The 13,822-nt window shown below is 39.6% G+C and overlaps 1 protein-coding gene across 2 annotated transcripts in view; it reads left to right on the top strand.

The window, feature by feature from the left end:
• CFAP53 (cilia and flagella associated protein 53) overlaps positions 1–13,822 on the top strand; it is a 35,377-nt gene that overhangs the window by 13,279 nt on the left and 8,276 nt on the right. For both annotated transcript variants that reach the window (XM_084628999.1, XM_084629000.1), the window contains exons 3-5: positions 649–822; positions 8,880–9,183; positions 12,790–13,008. In XM_084628999.1, the coding sequence (XP_084485125.1) occupies positions 649–822; positions 8,880–9,183; positions 12,790–13,008 (697 nt within the window). The remainder of the gene's footprint in view (positions 1–648; positions 823–8,879; positions 9,184–12,789; positions 13,009–13,822) is intronic.

Genomic DNA, 13,822 nt, shown 5'->3' with positions numbered 1-13,822 from the left:
TGGCTTCCACAAGAAGGCAGTAGACTTGTTCCCCACCTCTTTAAGATCCATTGATTCCAGAGTGAATTACAACACTTCTGAAGTATGTCATATTTTGGCCTAAATGTCATATTTAACCACGTGCGTTTTACATACTGTAATGTTTAAAATTAAATTACATTTCAAGCTTCATTGTGTAGCAGATTTCCAAGGATTTGATCTCTGAACAATGCCCTTACTTTTTTTTTTTTTTTTTTTTAAATGGCAGCGTATTTTAACTGCTTCATCTTTTAGAGCAACAGACCCAGCAGAGATGCACAAGGGTCTGTCCATTCTCAGGTGATGTCAGAATTTTGATGGCATAACTCCTTTCATACCAATGCTTGAGTGGACCCTAAATGACCATAGAGATCTATCTATTGCTTTGTCCGTATGCTAAACTGACATGCCATCAGATAAGAAAATGATTGAGGGAGCTAGTTGTCTCTCATGGTTTGTGTATAATAGATTATACACACACACACACACACACACACTTCTGAGCATAGATTCTGTTAGACAAGATTAACTAAAAACTTTCGATCGGATAATCTCATAGTAAATGTACTAAAGCTGCAGCATTCAACAGACAGGATTGTTTAGCTTTTGTTGAAATTTACTTCCTTTCAGGCTTCGGGCACTTCTGGAAGCAGAAGAAAAGAGCTATTTCACTGAGATGGAGTCAATGGAAGAAACCATGCTGGAAAGAGAAGCAAAAATGAGAGAGCGAGCAAAAGTGCTGAGAGAGAAGAGAGAGGAAGAGAGACAAAAATTGGTTGCTCTAAAGCGAGAGCAACAGTTCAGGTAACTCAGTGAAAAAATCTTCTCAGACTGAAAGTGGTAAGTAAATAATCTGACAGGAATGGAGACTGTAAATTAAGGAGGGAAAGATAAATATAACTGAATTGATGTGTATTTAAGTTTCAACACGGTTTATGACAGAGGTGTCCAAACTTTGTCCAGTTGATGGCCATGCTGACTACTTACCAAGAGCTAAAGGGCCTCACCTAACTTGAATACAGTGGAGCAGATTGTAGTCCTTATTTTCAATAAAGAGGTGCAGCCTGTGAGGACAAGAGGTCCAAGCTTGCAATGCGGGTCCAGATCAAGATAGCTCCTAGCAAGCAATACTCCCTATTGTGTGTAAACTACACATTTTATTCTAAACGAACATGGCAGCAGGCCACATTGAGCTGCACTTTGACCATCCCTCGATTCAAACATTCAGAAACAATGGAAGTTTCTTTCATTTATAAAGACTAAAAATCATTTCACATGTGACTGTCTTAGCACTTTACCCTGCGAATTCAATCACTCTTGTGGTTCCTCAATAGGATGTAAAGTTATATTTTAGTTTGGTACATGCAGTGTGTAAATGCCCAGAAGTGAATGTGGCCTAAAAATAGGTTTGTATAGCTGAATATATTCTTTCATGAGTTTCAATGAGAAAAAGTTGAAACTATCCAAAAAAAATCAGGGTTTAAATTCATTGAACAACTCTTTAGAAGTGATATAAGTGGCCATTTTGAGCTAAGGATCTAACTTTTTTCCTTCTCATACAGCGTGATCTAACATTCTGGGCCAAATCTTCATGGGTGCTGAGCCCTGCACCTTCCTTTGAAGTCAGTGAGTGTTGTAGGTGCTCATCACCCCGAGGTGTTGGCACAATAAATCTAACTAGTTCAGTTCTTTGAAATCTTTAGTTTTCTGGGGAAGAGATGGAAATAACTCACATGTAGGTGAATTATAATCCTTTCTGAAGGGTCCCTCTCAAACCTCAATGTTCGGGAATCCTTAGCTCCTACTCTCTAACATATAGAAGCTGGAAAGGAAAATCAAGGAAGACTTGAGCGTACCCTCTCCTTAAAGTCCAAGTACCCAGTTCAGACAAACAAATGTCCTTTTACTCTCTCAGATATTGATCTTGTGTGCTGGGATAGGTGCTCATGCAACATATGCAGGTGCAAATTCAGATGCAGACTCAAATGAGGCCCTTGCAATTTATACTATATCCCTCCATTCTGTCAGCTCCTAATTTAAGCTGTTAAAACTCACTTTGGTCTTAAAATTGTTCCAAGGTCACATTTCCTGACTGCCTTAGTAGTTTGCACATGCAACCATTTTCATACCCCGGCTAAGCAAACTGCATGGTGAACTGTTCAAATTGTGTGTCAGAAGTGGGTCACTGTTTTTGGAAGGCCTTAGAAAATTAGATTTACAAAGTTGCCATTCATCTAGCATTGGAGATAGTAACATAAAGCTAAGACGATTGGAGTTGGACTAGTTTTTGAACAATGGAATACAAAATACTACCAAAGTGGAAATGAAAGAATAGGCTCTGTCCATGAATGATGATTGTATCAGTTACAGCATGTCTTTGCTGTGCATGATCAGAAAAGGTTGTCATCCCTCAAATCATCCCTTATCACTCGAGTCAAAATATTTAGATGAAAAATTAACTTTTTACTGGATAATAAACATTTCTTAACACATATAATTTATTCCTAAATAGTTATGCTGGAACATGGGATTTGGGCATTTTTTTGTTTGTACCACAGCTCTTGCAGTGCTGTATGAGCATTTTAATTAGTCACTTCATGGTTTGGGGTAATCATATTGTGTTAATATATTTGAACTGTTGCTCAGAATTTACTAAGCTCATTTATAGGATAATGAAAAGGTAAGTGTAACCTACAAAGATGTAATGTGATGGAGAGGATTCTGATGGCACCTGAGGCAGTAGGACAGTCAACTGTGATATGCAAAGCTATCATTTATCTTTTTTCCTGCACCGTCTCTAGTGATGTTTCTGTCTCACATTCAGCCTTTCATAGGACTTAGTTACCTCTCTCTCCCTCACTCCCATCCTACTCTTGGTACCTCTTCTGTTTTGATGTTCACTTTTTCTTCTCCTTTTGTTCTATGGCCTTTTATCTTGGGATCTTTACTTTTTCTCTTCTCCTCCCAGGACCTCTGTACTGGTCCTGGGTACAATTCCTGTCCTATAGATCCCCACATACAAACTATCTTAGAGTTTCTCTGGTTAAAGTGCCTATTTGTTGCAAGTTCCCATAGCAGCATTAACAGGAAGCAGTAGCTACTTTTAAACTTGAAGTATCAACCTCCCAGGAGAAGAGTTCCAGTCTTTGTCCAATATTATTAGTGTTACTGTAACACTAGGCACCCTAGTCATGGACCTGGGCCCCGTTGTGCTAGGCACTGTAAAAACAAGGAACAGAAAGGTAGCTCCTGCCTCTGCCTAAATATAAGACAAGACAACAGACCCAGGAGTACAAATAAACAATCAGATAGTATTGGTGAGCATGACAGGCAGTGGTCTCTGCACAGCGACAGCCTAACCATTGTCGTTTTCTGTAGATCTTTGCATTAGCACTGAGAGGGACCTTGCCCCCACCTTGTTCTTGAACTACCTGGGGCCAGTGTGGCTCCCGGTATAAACTCGAGCAGCCTGCAGGGCTATCCTAATTTGCATCTTTGTTGCAGTGGCCACATGGATCATTCTAGGGATACAGAATCACTGGAACAAAAGCAGGGCCAGCCCTACCCCAAATGACGCCCCAGGCAAGGGGCATCTTCGGCACCTCCCTCTCCCGCCATTTGTTAAACTTTTGAATACCTCATTTTTTTTATTGCATTTGTATTCTATTTCACGACTTTGATGCATGATTTGCATGCATAATTTATCCCTGTCATATAAGATGATAAATTTGCATGCTAGAATCTGTAAATCTGTATTTATTCATGTCCTATATAATCAAATAAAAATATTCATTTCCTATAAACTTACAGAAACTTTTTAATTTTAAGAATAACTGAAATGGACTAACAGCAAGAAATTGAGCTGTGGACCAGTATTAAATAGTGTTACAGTTGGTGACAGCCTTAGAATGTTAACTCTAGTCCTTTAGTTCAAAAGGTTGCTTTTCTCGCCTTTGCTCCTGCAAACTGAGGCACAGCTTCAGAGAGATCCAAACACTGGCCAATGGTATTTTTCAAGTAATAAAATAGCAAGCAACTTCAGTCTCTCGTTGGCCACCACCGATTTGAAGATATGTTTTAATGAGCCTGAGCTTTGAAAAGCTGCGCTCAGCATTCACGACTGTGACTGGGCAGCATGAACAAAATCCTCAAAGCTATCCACACATTAGGAAAAGTGTCCTTCAGCTCTGCATCATGAATGAATTGGAGAACTTGGAGTAGCAAGTGCTTCATGTGTTGCAAAATGTGGGGGATGTTGTCCAATTTGACAGAGATGTTTATCGTTGACGTCTGAACATTCCACATGTGTCAGCATCTATGTGTCTGTGTTCTTCCATCTTAGAAAGTCACAATTATGTGTTCAGCACGGCAAAAGAAGTAACAGTATTTCTTTTATATTGTTGCATAGATAGGGGTTTGATAGCTATCGCTGGTGTCTCATTAAATATGTCCTTTATTAGTCGCTACTTACACTCTTCAAGTCTTAAAACACAAGTACACTTTCACAATTAGACAGTAAAACAAGGTTCACAATGATCTCACTGGGCTCTCAGTTCACTTCACTTCGTTCTTGTATCTGACTGACTGACACCGTGCCCCTTCTATACCCATAAGGGCATGGCTGACAACATTCTAGGAGGTTCAAGGAAAAGGTTCAAGGTAGTTCTCAAAAAGTCTGGAAGGTTCCATGAGATTCTACAAAGGTCCAGAACATTCTAGTAGGTTAGTGAAAAATGAATCCACAAACAGAATACCTGAAACATTTTACTTCCCTTTATTTTCCCTTTTGTTGCTAACATCAAAAACAGCAACCCAAGCCTAGTGCCCCCAAGCCTGGCACCCCAGGCAGTCACCTGGGTCATCTGCTCTTAAATCTGGCCCTAGACATAAGAAAACTCTGGCTATTTCCCTCCTTCTCCTATCTCGCCCTCTGTGCTGGATCTCCTGGGGGAGGAGAGGACCTTTTGCACATGGAAACCTTCTCCCCTGACTGCATGTAACCCTTTCCACGGGTTTTGCTGGCACAAAGGAAGTACAGCTCAGCAACACTGTTCCCTCTAAGCTGTGCGCGTGTGTGTGCCCACACAGATCCTAAACCCCGCGCACACGGCAAAACACTGCACGCACAAAAATTTGCACAGAAAAATTTTTTTGCGCACACAGCCTGTCAAAAATTAGAGGGAACGTTGCTCAGCAGTGAATTCCATCTCTCTCAACTGTGTTTTATGTGTGTGCCTTAAAAAATTTAATACAGCCAGCACAAACTGTCAACAGATTGAATGAATTATCTTTTGACCTCCTTCTTAAGACTGGTATCTTCCTTCTTTCTTCCAGTTTCATGCATTTGCTTAGTATTTTTGAATCCTTTTTTCTTTATCCTTTCTTTTCCCCACTGAGTGAAGGTGGTTAGTGTCATGGTATGTGGGGAGAAAGGGTCTCTTCCTCCTGAAGTCTTCAAAAGCTGATGTCACTCTAATCTGTGGTAGGGTACTCTATCACTATGAATTAAAGCTTTGTCCCCTGTACTCATGAGCCATATTTCCATTGCTTCAGATTATCTTGGTTGTTGTCTTAGGGTCTGGTCATGGGAGAGAGGTTATTCTTGAGATATTTTGGGCTCAGATAGTGGAAAACTTTGAAGAAGAAGAACAAGGGCCTTGAGTTTTATCCTAGATTCTCTGGGGAGCCAGTGCAATGGCCAGGGTAGAGATGGTGCCTGTTCTTTTACTTGGGCTTCTCTCAGAAGCTTGTAATAGCCAGTTGTACCTCAGCCATAATCACTCTCATGGGTGTAGTTCTGCAAAGCTTCATATTCTCTCTCACCTAGTTCATGAAACCACAGGGGGTGTTGGTGAGAAATTATGAACTCAAATGTGAGCAATTAATAATGTGAACAACAACAGTTTCTATTTCTATCACATCTATCTCTGGAAACATTTTATCCTAGCTATTTTGATGCCTAAATGAGATTGGAACCTGGATGAAGGACATCTCACTGAAGTTAAACCTAGGAAAGATGACCTTTGTAGAAAGAGGGGAATGTTTTGAAGAACTGTCCAACAGTGTGATATCACCTTCCATCTAGTTTTGGAAGATTCTTGTAACTTAGGGGGCGGTGCTAATCTCTGCTGCTTTGGGCCTGGTTATTTATTAAAATATGGTTTTATAACTTTTTTTAAATAAATCACTGGCAACTTTAATTTTTGAGTTATTCCATTTTCCCTTTCTCGCCATCCTATCAGTTGGAGCCAAAGAGAACTTTCCTTATTGATATATTTTAGAGACATGTACAATGCCAGAGTTTGCATAAAAAGATGGTATTCCCCGCTTTCCTGTGTTAACACTACAGGCATCTCACGCAGAAGGCTGTTATCACAGCAATTTTGTCTCAGATCCATTACATGGATAAATCATTGTGAGGGAAGTAAATTTGGCTTCTGTCTTCTCAAAATTACTATATACAGTCTGCATTTTTAATGTTAAGAGGCTTAGGACAGCAAAGTGAAGAAGTAAAACAGCCATCTGGGGGAGCAGATGTTCATATGTTGCTGTTAAAGCTGCTTTGAAGGACTTACTTTGATGGAATCAATCAGTTTACAGTTATTTTATATTAAAATTCTAACCATGGCAAACTTTTCTCCTTGAGATTTCTACTAAATTCAAGTTGCATGAAACTACTAAATTACTTAAAACTACTAAATTCAGATTGCATGAAATAAAATAACAAAATTTTAATCCCTTCATGGCTGAGAGAACTTTGAACCCCTTGTATTGAGGGAGTATAGTTTTCCTTAGGATAATACCTTTCAGATCTCAAGAACTATACATTTCCTTTGGAACACTATGGAAATAGTACATTTTCTCATTAATACTGATTTTTTTAGTGTCTAGTCACTGAATTCTACCCAAAATTCTACACTATTCACGTAGCTGAAGTTGTATATCTTAGATCGACCCCACGTGGTAGTGTAGACAAGCCCATACATTGTGCTTGGTGGACCTCACATGATCATTTTGATCGTTCTTTCTTTTCCATTGACAAGCCTCTCCAAAGATTAGGTTACACCTACAGTTAAAATGCAGGTTGTTAACTGTAACTAAAATGCAAAAAAACTGGAAACAGCATTTTATAGTTGTTTAACACTTCATACATGCAGCAAGATGCCAGTGAGCCTAATTTATAATTCTTAGCCTTTACCTTGCATTTCATACCTTCAGAGCATTTTATAGAACTGAACTCATCCTCAGAACAGCATATGAAAAGGGGAAGTATTCTAAATCCTTTCGTTGCAGAGGAGGAAATAAATTTAAGTCCAAGAAGTGTCCAATGTCCTAACCACACCCTCATGCTATCTCCCTAGATGTGGTGGTAGCAGATGGTGGCATGTTAGCTGTATTAAGGCAGGGCATCAATTGGAGTGCTAGAGATAACTAAACACAATCCAAGGCATCTGTGGACTTTTATAAAAATTAAAAAAAAAGTCAGGATATGAAATAAATAGTTTGGTTCTTCTGTATGCTCCTTTTAAGTCATAATTTAAATGTCTAAAACTCAATATTTTTGTTAGAAAAGGAGATGTGATTCTATTTCACAGAACTGGATATTCTACCAGCTACTCAAATGTTGCCCACAATCAAAAGTGTAATTCCTGGAAAATGATCTATCAGCAAGTACTTCTTTATGCAATACTCAGAATCTCTGTATCATCACAGAACTTGCATCTTGTTCAGTCTCCTCTCACCTGCCTTACAAGCCATACTGAGCTCTATGAAAAGCAAAAAAAGACTGTTGTGAGAAAAGGCAACTGGAACTAAAACGTTGTTGTAAGGCACGTTAACCAAAGCATCCAACAAGCTGGAAAGGTGCTGAGCACTGCTGCTAACTTGAAGTGCCAACACAAAGCAACATCAGTGTGGGCAGCCAGGCTTGCAATGTCTAAAAGCTTTATTTGTCCAAGCTCTTAAACTGAATGCATGCTACTGCAAGGCCTCAAATGTCTATGCCTTTCATTTATCATATGTGATATCAAGGCCATGGTTATCTATAGCTTCTGGAATGCCCAGAGAACATATATAAGATTCCCAATTTTGTTGGCTTAGATGAGAGGTTATCAGTTCTCCCTAATAACTTAGCTGCTGCACCACTCCTTCCAGATTCTTCTCCCACCCTCACCTTCATGCCTTCTTCCATGCTTCCTCCCTTCAGTCCCTATCCCTGTGCACCAGGTGTTCCACCTTCTGTTCACATAGATCACTCTTTAAAACTCACGTTTCCCCTCAAGGCCATCAGTGCTAACCCTGCTAACTAAAAATGTTGCCATCAACTAGTTCAGTTAAGGAAAAACCCTACAATGTAAAGCAGTGATCCTCAGAAGCATGTATGATTAGTTTCTTGTGTGACAGCTGTCACCTTGGCTCCAGAGGTCCCAGGGTCAATAAAATCTGGTATGGTCTTACTGAACAGTGTAACGGAGATTCCAACACTGGTGATCAGTTTCTGAATGTGATTCAGTGTCAGAGTTATTAGCAAATGCTAAGACAGAAATTTGGAATGTGTGTAATTATATATTATCTCTATTTTACAGGTGGGTAAACTGAGCCATGTAGCTTAAGGACTTGTGCCTTCTCCCATTAATGTCAATGGAAAAATTCCTGTTGACTTCGCCAGTGCAGGATGAGGTGCTTAGTGACTTTCCCAGACCTTAGCAAGTGTTGGTGTTAGAACCAGTTTTAGAATTCAGCAATTTCTGGCTCTGTGTCTTCTGCTCAGATCATAGGACCCTGACTCTGTCTCCATCAAAAGTCACCAAACTAGCTGCCTATTATCTTATGACTCTTTTTGTCTTTATATACATGTTCAGAGAACAGTGTGAGGAGGTTCGTTTGCAATGGAGTCGGAGACATCAGAAGGAGGTGTGTTCAGACCGACTGGCCCAACTGGCCCTTAAGGAAGAATTGAAGAAGCAAGAGAAGAGAGAGGAACAGATATTTGCAGAGCTTTGGGAAGAGGACCGATTGGCCAAGGAAAAACGAGGGATAGAGGACTTCCAGAAAAAATCCGAACAGAATGAAGAATTGCTGAATGTGCTTAATGCTCAGGTAGCTGCACAGGATGCTCAAAGAGAGGAGGCAAAGCGACTGAAAGAAGAAGAGGCACAATTACTGGTAATTTGATACAGTTTTCAATGCAGGATCATAATTAAAGGTTTACCTTCCATAGATATTTGAATTAGTGTGCACCTTACTTGAATCTTCTGCTGATTTTCGCAGCAGGCTACAAAGCTATGTTAATAAAATGTTCCTGAAGGAACAGGTTGAAGGATAAATGTTTTTAGTCTGACTGGGCTGGGAGTGGTTGAAAATTGAACCTGGAGTGAATAGAATCTTCTTATGTGTGGGTTTCAATGACTGAAATGTTCAGAACCTAGCATTGGGGAAGGGGCTGTTTACTAGTATATGGCTGTAATTTTCAAAGAGAAAATGGAAATTGGGCATCCAGCTTCCTCAGGTTGCTCTGAAAATAGCCTATATTTCTACAGCATCTAGCACAGTGAACCTGGGTGTGGCCTAAAGCACTGCTGTAATACAAATAATACTGAGCACTTGATGATAATAATAGATGCAGATTATAAATCATGTCTTCCATTTAAAGTAATGGGAATTAAGCATCCAAATCCCTTTGGTCTCTTCGAAAATCTCTGCCATGTAGCAGTAAACAGTCCATGTACCATTTCAGTCATTTCAAAACACACAGGAAAATTTCTGTTTGCTCCAGGGCAACTTTCAGGGCACACCCAGCCAGACTAAAATCACTTGTCTTTCAACGTGCTTCTTTAGGGGAAAAAATATTAAAACAGATAGGCTTTGCAGCCTGCTCTAAAAGTCATTTCCATGAAAGAAGATGTGGAAGTTGGCAACGTTATTTTTTTAATACTGTGTCTGCAGCAACTCCTACTGAGAGGGTTCATTTGGGTTTAGCACAGGCAATGAACAGCAAAGTACGGTAGGTCTTTGTATCCTTGTTTTATCAACATTTTTATGTGATTGCCTACCACAAATTATTTGAAAGCTGTTTTCTCTCTGCAATAATATCATAGTATTTCATTGCTTTAAAGACAATTTTGCGCCTCATATTAAAGTCCTCTAATGTTCAGAAATGCATTGGCAGAATTGATGAATAGGCACAGTATAGCCAATTTCTACTAGCCATTGCAATGGAAATTGATTATTTAGGGAGAAAAATCATGCTATCTTTGCGGTCTTGGACCTTGTCCATCTTACTGCACCAACCTGTGCTAGCTGTAGCTCTTAGAAAATGGTTGCTAAGTGCTGTTCTCTTTAACATGATTTACATGCATGGTGTAGAGTTGTGTTTTGCAGAAACCGGCTTCAGCCCTTCTGGAATGTCTACATTCAACCCTGCTAAAACTATGTCCATATCCTCCAGAGGATAAACAGTCTGGGAGTTTTGTGCTGCCATCACATGATGATGCCACACTGTCGTACAGTGGATGCAGTGCACTGCAGACATTATCCAGCACGGATGCAGATCAGTCCTTTGTCACAGCTGCTACTGTTCAGTGTTTTGCCATTCATAGGCATCAGACTGCTTATAGTTGGAGAAGTCAGTTGATAGCAGGGAGGTTAAATACCCTGGGTAGTAGCTGCTCCAGCATTGTTACTATTGTACAGCTCTGTTCTATCTCATGGGCCTGTTTTGGCAGAAGAGTGTGGTGTATGCTGTGTATCAAATACTAGACTCTCAATCTACCCTTTGGAGCCCTGAGAGAGTGTAGCTGGCAAACTAATCTGTCTGCATCCTGCATCTGTTTTGAGGAGGGTACCCCTAAACGAAGAGTGTTGTACATTAGCACACTTGGTGTTGGCAGATGGGATATCAGTCAGTGGGATGATTGATATGGCTTTGGCTGATGTTGCAGAAGGGTAACAAACATTTATGTTTTGGACTCTGGCTACTGTGATGAGTTTGGGATAAATGCCTAAACAGATAATTTGCTTGCTGGTGTTAAGGAAGCTTGGACTAAATGGGGTGAATAATTCTGGCATTAGCATCTCCATCATATGCTGGCAAATTTTACAGTTGTTACTAGAGATGTATTTCCTAATTCACTCCTCATCCTGTCCCACCCTTGATCTTTATTCCATTGTTGTCATTTATTTTCAGATGATTTCTCTGACATCCTGTACAGTAACTCCTCACTTAAAGTCATCCCGGTTAACGTTGTTTCATTGTTACGTTGCTGATCAATTAGGGAACATACTTGTTTACAGTTGCGCAATGCTCCCTTAATCAAACATTGCTTGGCAGCTGCCTGCTTTGTCCACTGCTTGCAGAATGGGCAGCCCCTTGGAGCTAGCTGGTGGGGGGCTTGGAACCAGGGTGGACTGGCAGCCCCACTATCAGCTCCCCGCAAAATTGTTTTTCTTAACCTCTGAGGATAGGACAAAAAGCAATGGGCTTAAATTGCAGCAAGGGAGGTATAGGTTGGACATTAGGAAAAACTTCCTGTCAGGTGGTTAAGCACTGGAATAAATTGCCTAGGGAGGTTGTGGCATCTCAATCATTGGAGATTTTTAAGAGCAGGTTAGACAAACACCTGTCAGGGATGGTCTAGATAATACTTAGTCCTGCCATGAGTGCAGGGGACTGGACTAGATGACCTCTCGAGGTCCCTTCCGGTTCTATGATTCTATAATTCTACATGGGGAAAATTGGGAGGACCAGTTGTAACAGTTCTGTGGACACACTTTGGAGTCTTTATTCACATTAGGAAATTACTTTTTTTTTTTTTTTTTTTTTACTTAAAACCATGCTATAGCTTACCACCAAAATAGTTTTAGCATTGATTTGAACAGAACTATAGCGTGGTTCCAAAGCATGTTAATTGCGGATGCAAATTGTGTTATGCTGTTTTTGGATGCAGCTAGGTTTGTAAACTCTTTCATATGTGGTAAGTACAGGAATTGTCACTAAGAGTATGACTTTCTTTGGTTTCTCAGAAATGGGTTAGGTTAAATAATCCTGAACATACATTTGTAGGGTTTCAATCCTACACATTTAATTATTTCTTTCCTTAAATCCCAGAACTTTACTGTCTACACTTTGACTCTCTCAAATATAAAATAGATTATCTCAAGTGGTTTAGCCATGGATAGAGAATGTACATGCAAAACTGGCATTTACTCATGCAAAATTGGTAACTATGTGTGCAAATGGGTATGTAGATATGCCATGACACATGCTGTGCAATTCCACTGGGGTTACTCCTGTCTCCAGTGGAGCTATTCTGAATTTATAGTGGTGTAACAGGAAGCAGAGGTTGGCTCCATTATTAGACATGGGTATGGTTAATATTTATTGTACACAGATTCTTTTGTGTGAAAATTTGAAAGTGTTCATATACAAATAATGAATTGCTGCTACTCTTGATTTGCAACAATATATGAATCATTGTGCATCGTAACTGTTTAGAGGGAGCGCCAGTCTCTCCAGTAACTTGGCAATGAAACATACATGATAATTAGAAAATCCTGAATTCTAATGAATATGCTAAAATGTTCACGCTTTAACAACTGTATTAGATGACAATAGTAAATTTTGAAATCCCCTAGCGTCAGTGAGCAAAATCTTCAATATTTATCTTCCCACTTATATGTTCCAATTAAACTAATCCCAGCTATCTTTTTGTTGTTGTTGTTGAAGTTATACAGTGATCTTGCAAGTTGGCTACTCTTCTTTTATTGTTGCAGGAAGAGGAAAGGAAGCTGTTTAAACTAGAAAATGAGCGAATTCAGATGGAGAAATTACAGAAACAGAAGGAACAAAGGAACGTGTTGATTAACTCAGCTCGGGCAAAGATGAAGCGTCTTAATCGGGAAAAACAAGAGGAACTTGCTCTAGACATGAAGATCCTAGAACGACTTTTCCATCAATCCCAGGAAGACACAGAGGGAATAAAGCAAAGAAAAGTAAGGGAAAAGGGTATTTGATCTTTTTCAAATTGTGCGACAATGTCTGATCTCCTGATCTGGACTATTTCCATTGACCGCAGTGGAGTTACATAGGTGTGAGATCGGAATCAAGCCCAATTCTGTTTATAAGTTGATTTTTTTTTGTTGGAAATCTTTTTATATTTTATTAAGGTCTTTGACTGCGTATTTCATCTTTTCTTGCCTGTACTCTACTTTTCTAAAGGAGCCTGTTGTCATCTTAAAGGAAGAGGGAAACATTTAAAGATGAATACCATTAGCTAGGTTTGTACTTGACCAGATTAGAGGTCTGGGCCAAAGGACCGGAATCCCAGACGATCATGGAATCTAATCTGGTCTGACCCACATGCTGCTTCTACTGTGTTCAAGTCAGTGGCTCTTTTGGGGTTTTACACAACCTGGCTGGGAATAGAGGTTAGAAAGCCTAATGCTAAGCTTTCTGCAATTTCATGGATGTTGTTGACTGGATGTTTGTAACTGCAGAGAAAAATAAATCTTATTTTAGCTGAAATGAAATGTATTACAATACTAACAAAATGGTTTAAAATCTTTAATTATTAGCGAGACATATATGTAGTTTAAGTTTACAATTGAAATGTTTTAAATGGCACAAGCTGACTTGAATTCAGACGTCTCTGTCTCTCTACAAGTTCACTAGCACTTAAGGTTCAGTCTTGCATTGTGCTTTTGGGCTTTTACTTTTTTATGATAGCCTGAAGGGAAAAAGGGAAGGGAATCCTGCTTGCTTTTTACTTTAGAAATTCAAGTCTTGTTCTTAATCAGGCTGTTCGCA

This window comes from Lepidochelys olivacea (genome assembly GCF_965140295.1).
Source record: "Lepidochelys olivacea isolate rLepOli2 genome assembly, chromosome: 5".
Taxonomy (NCBI): Eukaryota; Metazoa; Chordata; order Testudines; family Cheloniidae; genus Lepidochelys; species Lepidochelys olivacea.
This window is presented reverse-complemented; position numbering and strand designations above follow the sequence as displayed.